Source organism: Zootoca vivipara, chromosome 3, assembly GCF_965207765.1.
Source record: "Zootoca vivipara chromosome 3, rZooViv2.hap1.1, whole genome shotgun sequence".
Classification (NCBI taxonomy): Eukaryota; Metazoa; Chordata; class Lepidosauria; order Squamata; family Lacertidae; genus Zootoca; species Zootoca vivipara.
The window spans coordinates 38,633,497-38,652,724 of NC_142586.1; the positions used below are offsets into that span (position 1 = coordinate 38,633,497).

General features: G+C 41.5%; 1 protein-coding gene across 2 annotated transcripts in view; it reads right to left on the reverse strand.

Annotated features, from left to right (window-relative positions):
• Positions 1-339: 339 nt before the first annotated feature.
• The window catches only part of UBE3D (ubiquitin protein ligase E3D), a 50,597-nt gene continuing 31,708 nt past the window's right edge, over positions 340-19,228 (reverse strand). For both annotated transcript variants that reach the window (XM_060272566.2, XM_060272565.2), the window contains 2 exons: positions 17,871-18,009; positions 340-749 (listed from right to left, as the gene is read on the reverse strand). In XM_060272566.2, the coding sequence (XP_060128549.2) occupies positions 729-749; positions 17,871-18,009 (160 nt within the window). In that variant the 3' untranslated portion in view covers positions 340-728. The remainder of the gene's footprint in view (positions 750-17,870; positions 18,010-19,228) is intronic.

Consider the following 19,228-nt stretch of genomic DNA (forward strand, 5'->3'; position numbering starts at 1 on the left):
TCTGGGAGAAATCAAGTGGTGTGAATACATGTAAGGATTCCTTAACCAACGTTACCTTGGAATAATCTGCTGTTAAATCTAAAAACTTTTAGGCTTTTCTTTGCAATCAGGGTTCGCGGTTTACACAGATTGTTTACATAGAAGCAGGGGTTGAAAACCATTTTTCTACTGAGGGTGAGATTTCCCTGAGGAGAATCTGAGCCACAAATAGTGGGCAGGCAAACCTTCTTCCCGCACCCTCTGTCACTCCCTTTCACACTCCCATTCCATTAGGTCAAGGGCTCACAAAGCTCTGAAGATTTTGTTTCCCAGAAGGGCAAGTTAGCCACTGTCAGCTCCTTCATTTATTTATTTATTTATTTTTTAAAGCTTCAGTTGCTGCAGAAGATAATTGACTTCTCCTTGGAGAATTAGTACCGTAGTTGTTCACAAGCGATCTCAAAGACTCCAGACATCCCAAATTAAGCTGCTCTCTGAACTCAAGCCTTGCAAAAATTGGCCTCTCTGCTTGACCAACTTTGCCTCCATCACATTCTTTGAACTTCTCAAAACTCCAAAGTCAACAAACAGCAAGTTAAATATACAATTAACTGCTTTTCTTCCTTTGGCTTAGGAACTTCACAGTCGCTTTCAGAAGAAAACGTCCCCACTTGGTAACTAGGATCCACAGTTCTTTGTAGCTGAAGGTTATCTCGACAAGAATTTATTTTCAAAAGGACCAGGTTCTTTCACATATTCAAAAATGCGACCTGCAATGGAAACAAAACATACCCAAGAAGTTAGCTCCTGCATAGTACGGTGTTTTTTTTAAAAAAATAGACACCCTCTGCTCCCCCCAACAATGCTGCTATACATATTTTTTTTCTCCAAACAGCTCATTATTTGAGTCAGAACTGAACTGAACTGAAGTGCTGAGCCAGCCTGCTTTTATAGAGGCTGGCTCAAACAATGTAAAACATTATTCAAAGTTCCCTCCTAAAACAACTGCCACGGACCTGAGGGGAAAGTATATACAGTGACTTCAATACATAACACCCCTCCCCACCGAGAGAAGGCATTAGTTAAGAGCATGGTGGTTCCAATAATATTCGTAGTGGTTCCCCTTGGGTACAATGCATAGTGGTTACAGTTACCAGTCTTAATCTTTTAGGGAACGTAGTCCTTTAGATAGGCTGGCCGCTTGGTGACCCGGTTGGATCGCCGAGGGCGAGTATTCGAGTCCAGGGGGTTGCCTGCTGCCTGCTGAACCCGCGGTGCGGCCAAAGGTGGCGGTGAGCCCAGGTCGCCTGGCTCCGCTACTGTTGTGGGACCCTCCCTGAGTGGACTCTGCAGCCGGTCAGGTTCAGCAAAGGTCCGAACCTCTGGAGAGTCCGGCTGAACCTCTGATGCGGCTTGGCTAAGATCCCAGTCTGTAGATTGTGAGGGGGGTGTTGATGGAGCCTCACCTTCTGTTGGTGTCTGCTTCGGAGCTGAGGCCGCAATTGGGAGCACTGTGGTATTGTCCAAGTTCCCAACCTGGTGCCTCAGCTGATCTATGTGTCGGCGCCACAAGCGTCCGGCCTCGAGTGCCACCTGGTAGGAGCGAGTGACCCCCACTACTGTGGCCGGTACCCAAGGAATGTCCCCCACAAAGTTCCGGGCAAAAACCCGCCCCCCCGGAATAAAAGACCATGGTGCGTTCGCACAGCCCGGGGGACAATGCTGCTATACATGACGTATTGCCTAGTATAGAATGCAGAGAAGTCCCCTTATCACTTATAAGGGGAAATGGCCCCAAAGTTATCTTATCAAATAAAGGTTATTCCCTGCCCTCCCTTAATTTGTTCCTAACATTCTGCTCAAAGATATGACCCATTAAACACTGGGTTCAACATTTTCTGTGAAAATAGATTAGAAATGGAGTTCTCACTTCACATGCAAATGATGTGAACTGCATGACAAACTGCGCTCTAAAGTACAAAGAACCCTTTGCTTTGAGTTAGCCAAAGTTCCACTTTTGCGACTTAATAAGCCTCAAAGACCTAGCATCACAGGAGATATTGCAGAAGAAGCCTAGCTGAGAATTTACAAATAGATTGGAAGTCTTAATTATCTACTGTTTAGTCTTTAAAGTATGGTAATATAAAGGTATTTTAATGTTTTGAATTTTAGCACCTAGTTGATTTAATCACTCTATCGCCCTACCATTCTTCTCTAAAACAACTTGGCTTATGAAACAAGCAGCATAATAAACACTCAACTGCAGTGCTTAAAATGAAAATAAAAACCAGCAGTACAATTACAAATAAAAGCAGCCAAAGCCGATGGCTGCTAAGTGCAGTTATAGCACAGGCGGACAAGGTAAGACTGCACTGTTGCCAGGTCAAATACACACCCATCCAGATTAGAGCAGCTCTATTCAGAAAAGCCCTTTTGTTCTCCTGAAAATTCCCCCTTCGGCAGCCACCCTAGTTTTTGTTTTCTCTAACTGCTCTAGTCTTTGTTCTTTTTAGTTCAGGAGAATCCTGTTTGGCATCCACATTGCCCACAGCTCTTTCTCTCTCTGCCTGCCTGTAGATCTGAACCCTTGTCTATGCTGTACTTTCCTTTTCTGGACTGTGTGTACTCCTTAAATATGGTCCAACAGGGCGCTAGCCTGCCCAATACTCTCTTGGAAGCCCTGGTCTGGGTGTCTGGTTTTACACACTCAAATGCCACCATCTCTGTTCAACAAAGCCTTAAAAATGAGGATTTATCAACTTTCTCTTCCTCCAACAGGTCATAAAGAAAGTAGTATTAATATTTCTACATCCCTCTCCATCTCACTCTAAGCCAGGCATCCCCAAACTGTGGCCCTCCAGATGTTTCAGCCTACAATTCCCATGATCCCTAGCTAACAGGACCAGTGTTCGGGAAAGATGGGAATTGTAGTCCAAAACATCTGGAGGGCCGAAGTTTGGGGATGCCTGCTAAGCCTCCCTCCTCAACTTTCATCATTCCCTTCCTTCTTCTCCCAAGCAATGAAGCATCAGTGCAAAATTGCCTTTAGCTTGCTGCCACCCTCACTTCTCTATCCTTTCCACTTTCTTTTGTGACAGCTTTAAATAATTAGATCTGCAATTTATTTTCTATCTACCTTCATGCACAAAACCCCCTTTGAAAATTTCTGGAGTCGTCTGTCCCTTCTTCCTGGATAACTTACAAGGGCACTTTGATACCAAGCCAAAGTCTCTAGCATTACCCACATTGTGTTCCTATATAATTAGTAAAACGTGCTAGTTCCCAAGCCAAGTCTGCTGATCTCACAGCAGCCTATCCTCCAGCAAAACAGAGGGATGAGGTTAGCCTAGCACCAGAGCAAAATTCTCCCCAAACATTCAGGGTCCTGAACACATGCGAGCAAGGTTCAGATGAAGTTGTTTGAGGGAAGGGGACGGCAGTTCCAAAGAGCATTTAAAACTTCTAAGCTGAATTCCATTCATTTATAACTCCCAATAGCAGAACTTTGCAAGCTGATAGCCATTATCGCTTCTGCTTAGAAAAGCTGGGAAGCAAAAGCTTCCCCTTGACAAGCAATGTGTTTTAAGAAAACAAGGCTTTCCAAGTTTGCCATACAGAAACTATTCTTTGGAGTTGGCAATAGAGATGCTTCGATACAAGAAATGAATGAGAAGGTGAGGAAGAGCTCAAAGTCAAAGGAAAAGCCCAAGTTTTGAACAGTGGTGGCAAATAGAATGCCTGGCTCGAATGAGATAAAAGAAATGGATTTATTTTTTCAACACTGCCCTCTTGCCTAAGAAAAGGGCAAGCAATTCACGAGGAGACACATGAAGACTTGACATTAGTCACATGGTCCTTACCAAAGCGGCAAGAAAACAATGAAGCTTCCAAGGCAGGCTGTGAACAATTAGCTAAATAAGCTGCTTTTGAACAGCTCCTGAAATATACATTTACTTCAAAGTAAAAGAAAGAATGTAAGAGATGGAAGGAGAAGGGTTCACATTATTGATTTATCTTGCCTTTCAAAACACAAATCCTTCCATAGTAGTTCACAGCAATCATACAGTGAAAAATCAAATATTAAAACACAGGACAAAAATCACATATGCAGAAACCAGAATTTCTTCATAAAAGCCCTTGTGAAAGAGGAAAGTATTCAGTGCCCTTTGAAAAGTAGCCAAGGAGGAGGCATGATGATGGAGCTTCCCAGTAAAGGAGTTCCACCACTAAATACAGTGGTACCTCTGGTTACAGACGCTTCAGGTTACAGACTCCGCTAACCCAGAAATAGTACCTTGGGTTAAGAACTCTGCTTCAGGATGAGAACAGAAATTGCATGGTGGTGGTGCAGTGGCAGCGGGAGGCCCCATTAGCTAAAGTGGTACCTCAGGTTAAGAACAGTTTCAGGTTAAGAACGGACCTCTTCTAGAATGAATTAAGTTCTTAACCAGAGGTACCACTGTAAAGTATTCCACTTGATCCACTCCTGTCTTATCCTACAGGGGCTGATGTCAAGGGCCAGGTAGGATCACTGGGAAATGCATATGATGCATTTCATACTGTCTGCCATTAGGAAAACAATTTTAACGGAACTGCACCTTAACTAACCAATAAGGTAGACCAGGGAACGGAACCTGTGACCCTTTAGATGTTGTTAGACTACAACTCCCACCTGCTAGGGATCCCCTAGCATGTACTCTAGTTGCAGCAGGAGGGCTGGGACAGACCTCTCCCTCAAAACTTCAGAGAGCTGCTGTTGCTGATCAAAGTCGGCAGAACTAGGCTGGGTGGTATCAGTAATCCAATTCAGCATAATACAGCATCATACAACATTTATACTTATTTTTCAAAGTTAAGTCTATGGATTAAGACACCCTCACGTTTATCACCCTAGGCAGTTGATATGAGGTAAAAGGCAAAATGGAGAATGGTATTCCTTTGAAGATCAATAGTTGCACGTGTTTCCTTTAAACTGCCTCTTTTGCTAATGCAACACAAGCATGCCAAGACATGGGCAGAAGGAAAGCAAACACAAAACACACATTGCTGCTGACTTTAATTCTTAAAGAGGGTGACACAAAGCCTTTCAAAAATATGTTACAGAATTATTAAGGTGGACACTATTACTTTAAAGCAGAGATGCGGGAGGGAGACCTGTGCCTGCCTTTCTGCCCCATGGTCTGACTCTGAGATATATTTTTACTTTTTGTTTCTTTAATAAAACAAAATTTTACATTTTAATATATTTTGTCAAAATGTGGTATTTTCCCAAAGGAGGCATGCAATTTCTGATGCAATCAGTTAGAGACCTAAGAACAATACGGTACATTAAGCAAACTAAAAAATAACAGAAATTCTTCAGGGTGAGGAAGTATGGTATTTTGAATAAGCATCCAAATAATATCCAAATGTGGTTATCATCTAACTACGATGTTTTCACTGGGAATGTGCAATTCACTAGTGACAGAATTTCCATATTCACCTACTGTTTTGTCCTGTCTGAATAGATGGTGCAAGAATTTATTTTTCCAGGTGTCAAAAAGGTGTATTATTGATGGAAAGGAATACTGGATAGTCCTGGACATGAGAACAACACTAAGAGAACTGCAATATTTGGCTTGAAACTGAACCTGTGTGCTTAACAAAAGCACCATTTTTAACTTGATTGCCCCACACCATTTGTGTGGGGCAATCAATTTATTAAAAACAGGCATTTAATGGCCATGTAAAAACTCCATTTATTTTGAGCATGTGTATATATTTATCCCTTGCAGTCATATTACAAACAGTTCAACCTGTGTGCTGTCAGATTATGAGTGACAAAGATTGTACACAAGCCTATCCAGATCTAGCCTTACCACAAAGCAATGCCATGCAGTTGGGTTAGAAGGGGAGATCTTTGGTTCCGGTTTCCGCCTGCAGGAATGGCGGACCTGTTTTCCATCTCTCTGACCTTCGTAAGGAATTTGGCGGTTGCTAGGGGAGTAAATGGCAACCCCCTACCCTCTCCGGGGGTTACGGAGAGGGGCCGCTGGCCCGCGATGCCCCCAGACCCACTCCGACTGTTTTTGGAGTGGGGGGAGCTTGGGCTGAGCACTTACGAGGACCAGGACTCCCGGACGCTAATCTGCATGGCGGGGATTTCCATGGTTAAAGAAGATAATTAGGCTTAAATCTATGGACATACTTCAGAAGGAGGGGAAGAAGCGCTGTTTACTGCTGAGAAATTTATGCTGCTGAGGGAGAGGAGTCAAAGACTGTACTGCATCTGGAAGAAGGATTGATGGGGACGGAGCGATAAGGGAAGTGAGTTTTTATTTTTTTTTCTTCATATTGTTGCCTCGTACCTTCCCGGACGCGATGTCCTGGCTTGTTTGGAGTGAAAGAGAAGCAAAAGACTGTGTGAGTTGAACTTTATAACTGTTGTTACTGAGCATATTTTTTAAAGATGTGGAGTTGCCGATGAGAAAAGCCCCCCCTAGTCGGACGGAAGGAGTTCTGGACGCGTTCGGAGGATTTATGAGCTGTGACGCACTTTAAATTGGAGCAGCGACCTGAAGCTAAGTTCAGCTATAGGGCAAGGAGATCCATTAATTTACCAAGAGTTTATGGTTTGATGTTTGGGTCTCCTGCCTGGAAAAGCTGTAAATTTTATAATGATCGTAAATCTTCATGGCTATGAGGAAAACGAAAGTGATTTGAGCTTTTTAAGATGGCGCTGCTTCGAGCTGCTTCGACGCAACAGGGAGCTCCATTAAGAAGATTTATGGGGAGGCTGGACTGATTAACTCACACAGGAGAAAGAACATCTGTGAAACTTTGTTTGATATTTATCTCAGCAGCTGGGAAACAATCGGATGAAAGTGGAAAACATCTATGTGACTGTAAGGGGAAGATCTGGATTATTATGAACTTGGAGGACGATTTGAACTTTAGAAAAAAGACGGCAGTGGACAGTTGCGAGGAATTCCCAATTTCTTGAAGCATGGGAACCCAAATAAAAAATTCTTTAGATGATTTGGCATAACATTCGGTTTGATTGATATATATATGTGTATAATTTGAAATATTGAATGTGATATAATTGGTTTTAATTGGAAAATTAATAAAAATATTTTTAAAAAAAAAAGAAAAGAAGGGGGGATCTTTTTCCTGCTGCCACTTTTCATTTGCGCTTCATGAAAATAAATAAAGAAATAAAGAAATAAATAAATAAATAGAGAAACAGTGTGAGAGTGTCACTAGGACTTCTCACCAAAGTACAACCATGTCTAAGTCTGGCCACTGGGGCTGCTTCTAATAACACTGCCAGTGATTCTAGAATAATTGAGGGGGAGGGAGGAGAGAGACTTCAACAAAAATTCCGATTTTCTTAGTCAACACAAGCTTCTCTCTGCTTTTGCAGTAAGGCAATTACCACAAATATGTGCATGCCTCAGCTAATGAAGCGGCACATATGTTCCATATGAAGCAATTTAAACCACAGCACACACACACAAAGGAAAGATAATGCCTGTGTGTGTGTGTGTGTGTGTGTGAGTGAGAGAGAGAGAGAGAGAGAGAGAGAGAGAGCGCTTATCACAGACTAGAAAGACAAAATTAACTAATACTCCACTGGGTCCCGTCCCCCCCCAAGTTATCAGCTTGCCAGCTTTTCATTCTGCTGCTGCCTTCTGTTTTGGTTGCCCTAGAAACAGAACAGTTCCGCCTTTCAACAGAGGCAAAAGGTAGTACTTTGGCTTCTGCCATAGTGATCCAACAGGATTGGCTGTCATGGGACAACAGCAGAAAGCATCAAGTCAGGGGTGGGCAAACTCTGGCCCTCCAGGTGTTGTTGAACTATAATTCCGTCCAGCCTTGGGGATTGACCACACTCTCCTTCCACATCGCGACTGGTTAGGCACCTGCACTCACTATTCCCCAGAAGGCATCAATCTGTCCCCTGGAGTGCTTGTGACATGGAATCAACAAACTAGCAGCAACCAACTTTCCAGGCCAAATTCAAGGTGCTAGCTTTAACCTATAAAGCTTTATGTGGTTCAGGACCCCATTGACTAATGGGAGTTTCTTTGCCCCAACCAACCTACCCAGACCCACAGGTCATCTTCAAATGCTCTTATTCAATTATGCTCTCTGTGGGAGGTGCAGAAAGAGGCTGTACAAGGAAAGCTTTATGTACTTTTGCCTTTTCATACCACAAATAAGTGTGCCAGCCAAAAAATATTATCATGACCTCCCAAATCCAAAATATACAGATTCTTCAATAAGGACCTTTTCTGTAGTAGCACTCTGCATTCAGAACACTCTCCCCAGTGAAGCGCACCTGACTTCAAGTCTCACATACAGTATTTTCAGCATCAGGTTAATACTTTTTTATACACCTAGATATTGGAATGTTGGCATTGTTCACACCATGGATGCAATTTAGCTGCTTGCTGTTTAATGGCGATCACTCTTGATACTCTTATGGCAAGAAATGTGCAAGTTTCTGTGCTTCTAAAATGTATAACTGAAAAGACCTCTTGAACTTATCCTGCATTAGCCTTGGGAAATGCTGCCCTTTAAAAACTACCTATAATTAGCAATAGTTGATGCACACTTGGGAAGACAAATATAGATGCTGAAGAGGTGAGGCATTAGCAGTCAAAGATTAATTAATACTCATTCTATTAGAGCTACCTACGCCAAGAGACTTTGGAACTCTTCCTTAAGCTTGCCCTGTCACAAAAGGATAGAAAAACCATTTTTCATGTTGGCTCAAGTAGGTCACACAAAATACTTCCAAAAAGACTGGGGGGGGGGAGAGCAGCTTTTAGGGATAAATTGTTCCCATTTATTAAATTAAGGCATTGTGTGTTGGTTTTAAAATACTTTTTTGATCCCGTTTCTGCCACAACCACCATACAAACAACACTGCTCTCGCCACCTGTTAGGATTCACCGACACAATCTATATGCCAGGGTGGAGAGACACACACAAACACCAGGCTGCAACTCAGCACACATTTTACCATACTTTACTTCTACACTGCATATAAGATTCCCTTTTCTCACAGCATGGAAGTAACAGCGGATTGGGTTGGAGAAGCAGAGTGCTTTGTTCCTGCTTCATGAACTTGATCTGCCATACTGCCTCTGGTTTCACATTCTCAGTGGCCAGTACAAAGCGGCTTTGCTCCATCCCTGGCCCAACAGCTAGGGAACAGATTGGTGAGGAGTGTGGCCTAGAAAGTTTCTGGTGGGCTACATTTGTCCTGTGGGCAGGAGGTTCTTTAGTATAAAATAGAATAGTCCATTCCAGTGCCAGGTTACCAAATAGGCAGAGTAGGCACCAGCCTATGGGCCCCACACTTTTTAGGGGCCTCATGATAACAGATCAAAATAATATGAGATAATTTGTGAGGAGAGCCCTGGGATTTCAACTGCTTAGAGGCCTCCACAGGGTTTAACCCAGCAGTGGTCCATTCTACCATCACGGCAATCTACTGTTTCCTTTTTCTTCTCATATAGTCCCAATTTATCTCGGAGAAGGGGAGGGGAAAGAAAAAATAGGCTGCAGGCACCTTCATGTACAGCTTCTTCCAATCTACTACAGTGGTACCTCCGGTTACGAACAGGATCCGTTCCAGAGGCTCAGCTGCATCCCAAAAATGTCGTAACCCGAGGACCGCTTCTGCACATGCATGCGTGAGCGGCAATCCACTTCTGGGTTTGCCGTGCCCGTAACCCAAAGATTCCGTAAGCTGGAGGTTACGCTACAAGTGGTACCACTGTATTTTCACTCTCACAATATGCACTATGCAGGGAACTGGAAAACACAAAGGATCATGCAATGCAGACTTGGTGGAAATGATACCAGAACCCTTTTTTACTTCCCCTCCCCATAAAAAACTGAAGCAGGCTGGGTGTCTGTGTAACAACAGCATGTTTACTTGGAAATATTTCCATACATTTCGAACCTAGCAGTTCGAAAGCACGTCAAAGTTTCCATGTGCTGCTCTGGTTCGCCAATAATGTGAGATGAGCGCCGCAACCCCAGAGTCGGTCACAACTGGACCTAATGGTCAGGGGTCCCTTTACCTTTTTTTATTTCCATACAATTTATTTTTTACAAATAAATACTAAGTTCAGATAGAGAATAAAAGTTGATTTTCTCCTCCCCTGCTGTAGACTTGACATCAATGGGATTGTAAAATACAATTTCTTCCTATATAGTTAGAACCTCTAAAGAATTTAGTTAATACAATAACATAACTAATTAAGGGAGGGGGAAAACTCACTAATTACGGTATATCATGGGTCAGCTTTTAGGGCAATTAGAAGTAACCTAAGGAGAAGCTCAAGAACTATTGAGAGGATTGTAAATGTTGGTGGATAAATTATATAACAAATTTATGCATTTACAGTTGATAGAAATGCAATCAGAAGTTTGCTATACACTATTACATCCAATGGCACCAAGAAGCGCAAAGCATAAACTATGTACAAGTAGTTAGATATGTATCATTTCGTTTGCATTTATGTTCTAACAGATTTACATTTTCAATAAAAACATTGGGAGGGGATTCACAAACACACAGAGAGACCTTTAGCAGCAGGAATGAAATTAAATCAGTTCATTGCTAGAAGCGTGAACCGTTAATGAAATGTAACTGGAGAACTTTCTCCAGTATTTATTTGGTGTAATTAAATTCTTTTCTTCAAAATCTATACTTAGCCAAGCATAAAATATTGCACCATCATAATGACTTCACAGTGCAATCAAAAACTGAACTATAAGCATCTCATTCCTTTTCATAGCAATCTGAAGGCTTTAAATCACTAACACTGTTTGAAGTATAATCAAAAGGAAAAATGAAAAAGAACCTGCTCTAACCAGCTACTATAGTTCCTAATTCATTTTTATTTCTTTTTAAGAAAGCCATCAGAGGCTAGTCTTCACTAGCCAGTCTTGAGAAGTCTGGAGGTTTGATGCCTTTACTCAAAGGCTGTTAACAATAAACTTCATGTGACCACCTACTGCCCCCTGGAGTACCTAAAAGTGAGAAATGGGAACAATCACAGTCTGCTGTGGTGTTCCGGGTAGGAGTTACAGGAAGAAGCTACAGCTCACCTGTCTGGCATTCATAAGGGCCCCAAGTTCAAACTCTGTAATTTCCAATTTAAAAGGCAATCAAATGACAAGACCAGCACAGACCTAAATCCCAAGATAACAGAGTAGACAGTAGAAGACAAAGGGGTTCTAACACAGTACAGAGAAATGGAAGGGTGACTCTATAATTAAAGCATCAGGCATTTTTGGTTAAAACCACAACATGTCCATTCCTAAAATGTGCAAAGCCAGGAAAAGCTGTTTCTCAACCTTTTACTGACCAGGCCCCTACCGTCCTATTTAAATGTTTTGTCTGTAAACAGAACATGTTTTATTTATAATTTATACAAAACACAATTACCTAAAAATTTATACTTTGTATTTCTCAATCAATGTGACCCTTGTGCTTGATGACCAGAAACAAGCTTTTTTTATATCCGGTTCTATTGCTATGAGGGATAACTGAAGACCATCTCTGTCCATTAAGTTAAGGCAGGCACCCCCAAACTGCGGCCCTCCAGATGTTTTGGCCTACAACTCCCATGATCCCTAGCTAGCAGCACCAGTGGTCAGGGAAGATGGGAATTGTAGTCCAACACATCTGGAGGGCCGATGTTTGGGGATGCCTGAGTTAAGGCAATTCCACGTTAGGCTGAGTAAACAATTCACACGCCTGAAACCTGATTCTACCAAATACGAAGTAGGAAATGCAATTTTTTTAAAAAATTGCTTTATCCCAAAGCTGTAGAAACATTTTAGATATTCTGTTTTCTTTTCTCGGTCACTTCTATGTTTTCTTCACTTCTCGCTTCCCTCTGTGGCCCCCTAGTCTCGTGCTGTGGCCCCCCATTTACACAATTGTCACCTTTGCCCCCCTTGGAATATCCTGGGAGCCCCCAGGGGGCCATATGGCCCCCAGGTGAGAATCGCTGGTCTAAAGAGCCAGGCATGCTGTGAGAATCAAGCCTAACTCTGAACTTTTTTTTTAGAGTTACAGAACATGAACTTCACAGATGAATTTTTATGCATACAAAACACTAAGATAAAAACATATTTCTTAAACTGATAATTCTAAAGAGGATGCTAACTATAATTCTTTAGAATAAGAGATACACCTCCTAATGAGCTATATCCCCAGGGCACCCAAGAAGAAGCAGACACCTGCAATTAATTGAAGGTGTCAGTAGCTACCACTTTGCTGGGGGGGAAATACAGCTGAAAGTGCATTTACTAACCATTGCTATAAAAAATGACTTGAAACAGCAGGGTTTCAGGCTTTTTTTAGTCTGTTCAGCAGGACTCTTTACCAAAACTTTCAAAGTACATTATTTCACTGAAAAGGGGACCATATTATTTCTCCAGGCTTCTCTTTTCCATATTCTTCTTCCTATAAAAGCTTTAGGGAACCTTTTAATGTTTGATGGATTTCTGTATTTTAATATTTTGTTGGAAGCTGCCCAGAGTGGCTGGGGGATAAATAAAAAATTATTATTATTATTATTATTATTATTATTATTATTATTATTATGGAAGAAGAAATGCCAACAACGCATGTGAGCATTTCTTTTTTTAAAAAAAACACGAACTTAAAACAGAAGTTACAACATTCCTTTATCTGTCTGGCTTATTACCATGTGTCACATTATGAGAAACCTCCTTGATAAGAGTAACTCCACAAACCTTCTATCATGCGTTACAAATAGAAGAACTGCAAATGGCAATGTGTCACTCTGGAAAACCAACTCGAGGAAGACGAGAAGAAACAAAAGCGTGTATTTCAATACTAGCTATTCTTAGGACTCAAACTACATGTTACAGAGTTCTGGGTTTTTCCTTATTCTTCTGCATTTTCCCCTAAAACACTGCCCGTACTGCTTTTTCACTTGCACATGTGGGGGCGGTGGGGCAGATAGTAAGTTGCCTTATCCCGAGTCATACCACAGGTCTATCTATCAAGGTCAGTACAGTCCACACTAAATGGCAGGGGTTCTCCAGAATAGTATGAGAAGTTTAAAATTTGAAGAAAAACAGCTGCACATAGTAAGCTAAGAATTCTGTTGCAAAACTGATGATCTTCCAAGCTTACTGAACGGGGATGCCCTTTTGGGGACCAAAAGATAGGACAGAATAGTTTCATACTAGATTAACAAAACAAGACACAGCAACAGCTGTGCCTCCTCCAAATGAATTCTGATAGGGCAACTGGTTACTCAGAGCCAAGAGTCCATGGCAACTTTGGAGCTGCAATTCTCCCCCTTTATTCCATCTGAAATCCTAAGGCAGTTGCGGTGGGGCGTGCTCAGCTACCGCACTCAAGCTGGTCCCACTGAACCCGCCAACGTACCTCTACCGAGGTGGTGAGACCTCTCTGTTCCCTATAGTGAGCACACTTAATCCCATGGATGCTTTATGTCATTATGTCTCTGGGTCTAATCAGCCAATTATCCTGGGATAATTAGTTTTTAAAAGTTACAGGTAGGTAGCCGCGTTGGTCTGAGTCGAAACAAAATAAAAAAATTCCTTCAGTAGCACCTTAAAGACCAACTAAGTTTATATTTTGGTATGAGCTTTCGTGTGCATGCACACTTCTTCAGATACACACCTTAAAGACCAACTAAGTTTATATTTTGGTATGAGCTTTCGTGTGCATGCACACTTAGCTTGATTGGAACATGACACAACCACCACTATCAATATGATGAAATGAAGGGCTTTGATTTCAGAGTGCAGACAACTACTATGGATTTGGCTGAAGGCCTCTTGAAGGGAAGGCCGCAACACACCTCTCACACTTCAATTGGCAAATACAAGACAAGCTTAATAACTTCTCTTCTCCACTCCAGTACACTTCATCACATCCAAATTGCTTTTCTGTTTCACAACCACATCTTGTAATGGGCTGCGAGCCCCGGTAATTTTGTACATTTCCTCTCTGAATGGATGTCAGTGCCACTCGGTTTTCCTGCCACCAGATGATCATCATTTGAATGGGATGCTGAGCAAGCCTGGTGATACAGTAAAGGATTTTCATATGCTGAATGTAACTTTCCAATTAGGTCATGCCCCCTCTTTTGAAATAGCAAGCATCTTCAACAGTATTTGCCCTGCTATGAAAACAAAGCCAGAGTTCAATCACAGATACATTTTATTACAGGGTCTACTTTGTTTTATTTAGATCAGGGCTGGTTAGCCTGTGTCTCCCCAGATGTTGCTGATCTAGGACTGCTATCAATCCCAGCATGGCCAACAGCCACGTGGATTAAAGTTGTGGTTCAGCAACTTCTAGAGGGCCATATGTTAGCCAGGCCTGCTTAAAGCAAGTGACGGATGAATACTAATGTGCACATTATTCCTTTAAAACACATTTTACTCTGAGAGCTGCAAACTTCATAAAACAATTTCTCATGTCACAGCACTTTTTTGTGGAAATTCTCTCCAGTTCAAGCTAGCCTTGGCATCCCTATTCACTCACCTCAAAGCACCCTCAATGTAAATCCTAGTAATGACAGAATTGCTGTCTGCATATGCTTGGAGGCACTGGCCCCCAATTTGAAGTATTTTGTGCATACAATAAATCTTCTCAAATCTCCACTGAATCAACAATCAGGGCAAGTTATTTCTGTGAATATTGTTCACCTTTTGGATGGTTATAGGGGAAGATGATGACCCTTCTTCTCCCCCACCAAACTGGTGATCAGTTCTGTCAGAAATGACAGTGCTGATTACCTACTGAGGGCCCTTCTTTTCCTTCTGAAATGCTGGTTTCCACACTCATGGGATCACTTTCAAATGATGTGACTTGTGACACAGGACCCATGTCCAAACCTAACTTGATGCTACTGGCTGTCTTCCTTACTGTTACTGAATATATTAAGTACATTTGAAAAACAGGATAGTGAGCAAAGTCCTGTTAAAACTAGCTACCCCAAACTCTCTGCAGATAGTGTTGTTGTTGTTTTTTAAAAATAAATTGTGGTACAGTCATACCTCGGTTTAAGTACGCTTCGGTTTGAGTACTTTCAGTTTAAGTGTACTCCATGGAACCACTTACCATTACTTTCAATGGGAAAGTTCACTTCAGGTTAAGTACGTTTCAGGTTAAGTACGGACTTCCAGAACCAATTACACTCATACCTCGGGTTAAGTACGCTTCAGGTTGAGTACTCTGCGGACCTGTCTGGAACGGATTAATCCACTTTCCATTACTTTCAATGGAAAAGTTCGCTTCAGGTTAAGTACACTTCAGGTTAAGTACAGACTTCCAGAACCAATTGTGTACTTAAACCAAGGTACCACTGTACAGTGGTACCTCGGATTACAAACGCTTCAGGTTACAAACTCGGCTAACCCAGAAATAGTATCTCAGGTTAAGGACTTTGCTTCAGGATGAGAACAGAAATTGTGCTTTGGTGGCGCAGCGGCAGCAGGAGGCCCCATTAGCTAAAGTGGTGCTTCAGGTTAAGAACAGTTTCAGGTTAAAAAGAGACCTCCGGAACGAATTAAGTTCTTCACCAGAGGTACCACTGTACTTTACAACCAGATAGTTCTTCCTCCCAGTTACAGGTAATATCACCACAATTTTTTAAAAGTTATAAATCACTGTTCTGTTCAAAGCAGACAAAATGAGCAGAAACCTACAAGTTCTATTAACCAGCCCCATATACATTTAATAAGCTGTTCAGTGTAAGGTAATGGTTCAAGAGAATTGAGCTTCTGGCACAAAACTGAGCTTATGGTACAAAAGTGATTACAATACAGAGAGACACACTTCCAAGGTACAAGCAATCTCTGCCAGTGATTTGCTAACATTATATTGACTCTTCTTATCTCAGGAAGTAACAGAAACAAAACCCAAGCCACACAACTTCTTAAGATACAGAATCTTTATGATGATACATTATGCCATTTTCCACATTTCTCTCAGTGCTGCTGTTGTGGAAAAGCAAGTATTTTGCTTTAATAGCCACCAGACATCAATTCTGAAGGTTGCAAAGTAAAACAAGGATTGGCCTTTTACTTCTTCTCAAGCAGTAGTCTAAACAAGCTTTACTGGGGCTGGAACTTAAACCTGGATTTCTCAAATAGTGGATCATGGATTTCTTCCCTCATTAGAAATTTCTGTAGTACTGAACCTGTGGTACTGAAGGCTCTGACATCAACTGGCTGAGCAGATTCGGTGGCACAGAATGTTTGTGAACATTCTAAGTACTCGGGGAAAAAAGCATCATAACATTTCTGCAGTCCTTTACTGTGCAAAAAGGCCAATTTGAGATTGCAACTTCCCTAGGGAAGAGAATGACTTTGAGGGGCAGGCTGAAAAATTGAAATGGGACACTAAAGAGCACTGCGTCAAGAGATACGCCGAAGGAAAGATACAAAGTAGGTAGCATAGCAGGAATCAGGTCTGAAAACCAGGAACAATGGAAGAAGGAAAAGTAAGCTTGAGGAAAAAAGGAAACAAGGAATAGACAAATGAAGGTGCTACTAAGTGAAGGGATGGTAGGGGTTGAATTGCAAATACAGTCATACCTTTCTGTTTTCAAAACAGCCTAGTTCTCGAATCTTTGGGCTCCTGAACGTCACAAACCCGGAAGTGACTGTTCTGGTTTTAGAATGTTCTTTTGGAAGCTGAACATCTGACAGGGCTTCTGCAGCTTCTGATTGGCTGCCGAAGCTTCCTGCAGCCAATCAGAAGCCTCAGTTTGGAAGTCGAACACTTTGGAAGTCGAACGGATTTCCGGAATGGATTCTGTTCAACTTCCAAGGTACAACTGTACCGGTTTGAACTTAATAATGCACAAGTTCATTCAAGAGATCGATTGCTTCCCTAGTATACATAATGGTAGAGGGTGACTTGGAAAAGTTTTTAAGAAAGAAAGGAAAGAACCAGCTGTTTTTGAAATTTAAGGATGCCTCAAAAAACAGCATGGCAAGGGGGGGTGTCCTACTGTTTCAGGAATTAACTTTACAGAAGTTGCACTATTTGGATCCCAGCCACTTTCAACAGCACCACCAAAATATGGCAGCTTTCAAAAAAGAAAAGAAAAGCCCAGGGCTGTGAACAAATAAAAACAAGAAACTAGCTGAAGATTGCAGTTAAGAGCAAGGGCTACAACTCAGCAGTAGAACACATATAAGAATCTAGGATCAATCCTTGGTATCCAGGTAGGGGTGGAAATGTCCTCTCAGAACCCTGAAGAGTCATTGCTGGTCGCTGTAAACAATACTGGGATAACGGGATCAATGGTCTGACTCATCATCGTGATGTCGCTTTCTGTGTATTAACTGGAAACAAGCAATATAGCAAGAGATAGCAGCAGGTCACACTCAGTCACAGAAGAAAACATTATATTCAGTCCCAAGTTTCTCACTATATCCAGATAAGGCCAGAAGAGGCCCTGTTTTACAGACATATCAATATAGGTGCCAAAACTGATTATAACCACATAGCTTCTTAATCCCCAATAGAATAGGGAGACTTTATCTATGCTTGGAAGAGTAAACACATTAATCTTAAATCAGATAAATTACTCCATAAACTCACTATCAGTATATGGATGTAGTTTTGGGTTGGTTTGTTTGCTTGCTTTTTCATAGATGCCCATGTAACAAACCAGTTTTCCACTTCATCCAACTAGGGGTTGCACGAACCATAATTATTTAACAAACCAGATTACCAAACAAGGATCAAACTGCAGTTTGATATTCAGGTTTGTTAACCTATGGTTTTGGACAATGGTCTGGATTCAATACTCTTCTTAACGTTAGGTACATTATGGGAAAGGCTATCATTTCTTTACCTGGAAAGCATTCATCCAGCGAAGGGAAGGTGGCAGCGAAGCATTACTCTGAGACAGTATCAGCAGCAATTCCAAGCAGGTTTTTGATGGAAATGTTAGAGAATGTACTCCCATATCACTTCCCCATGAATCAACTAGGCTGGAAAACAATCAGAAGCGTTGTTTAATTATTATGCTGGAAATTCAAAGTTCCAATAAATGGATACTGTACCGTGCATTTTGCTTACAAACATGACAATATATGTAGCACTGGTGTGGTTAATTTTAACATGTACCTTTAAAAATCTATTAATTACCTGGCAAAACGACATAACAGCCGTGCTAGATCGGACCAAAGCATGCAATGGATTATTGATGGCAAGAAATTGGGAAGAGTGGAGGATGAAAGGCAAATGGACCAAGAGTTAAAGACCACAGAAACATGAGAAAATATTGTGCTACATATATACTCTGCAAAATAGGGCACACACAAGCAAAATCATGGTTGCTTTTTTGCTACAGCTACCCTTTGGGAACTGTTTTCCATCCTTATATATCCAAGTTAAGATGCAAATATATTATCTGAAGTTCCATCAACTTTCAAATGGGGATTCTGTAGGGCAGAGCTTTTTAAACTTTTCATGTTGGTAACACACTTTTTAAACATACTGCAACACAGTAATCCAGTTTTACTAGCAAACCCACGGTTAAACTAACCCCTTTAAACTAACCCCCAGGAGGAGCTTGGGGAGCATTCACATGACACACCTACACACTAATGTGTCGTGACACACAGTTTGGAGGGGAAGGAAATGCATAACTGCAGTTTCTAAAGCATAAAGAGAAGTTGGTTGCAGTTGCTTATTAATACCATCTGAATGCAAAAAGTTACTTATTCAGGTCCAGAGCACAATGCAATGTACAACATTCTCAGCAGTGAGTCAGAGCACGACTCATTAAAAGGAGACCCAAATAGCTCTCACGGAAAAAAATGGCTTTGCAAGTACTTGAAGGGGGTTTTCTTTCATTTTTAATTGCGCCGTTCACTGAACAACGGCCAGTCTATCGTACTTCAACCACAGCTTCATGAAATTCATATTCCAATGGACGACATAAAGATGAGTAATAAACATAGATTACTCAGAATCACAGCCACTGCAAAGAGAAGCAAATGGAAAGTATTCAGATCACTTGCCTGAGATCTGAGCAACTGTGCATTAGCTAGAAGCAACATACAGTTTAACAATGCACCCCACTCTTAGGACTGCCATAGAGTTTGGGGAAGTTGTATGAAACACTTCTGACTTCAAAGCAGCATTTGTTTGCATTTTGTGAGGTACTCCAATAACCATGGATGAAAACATGAACATAAAACATCA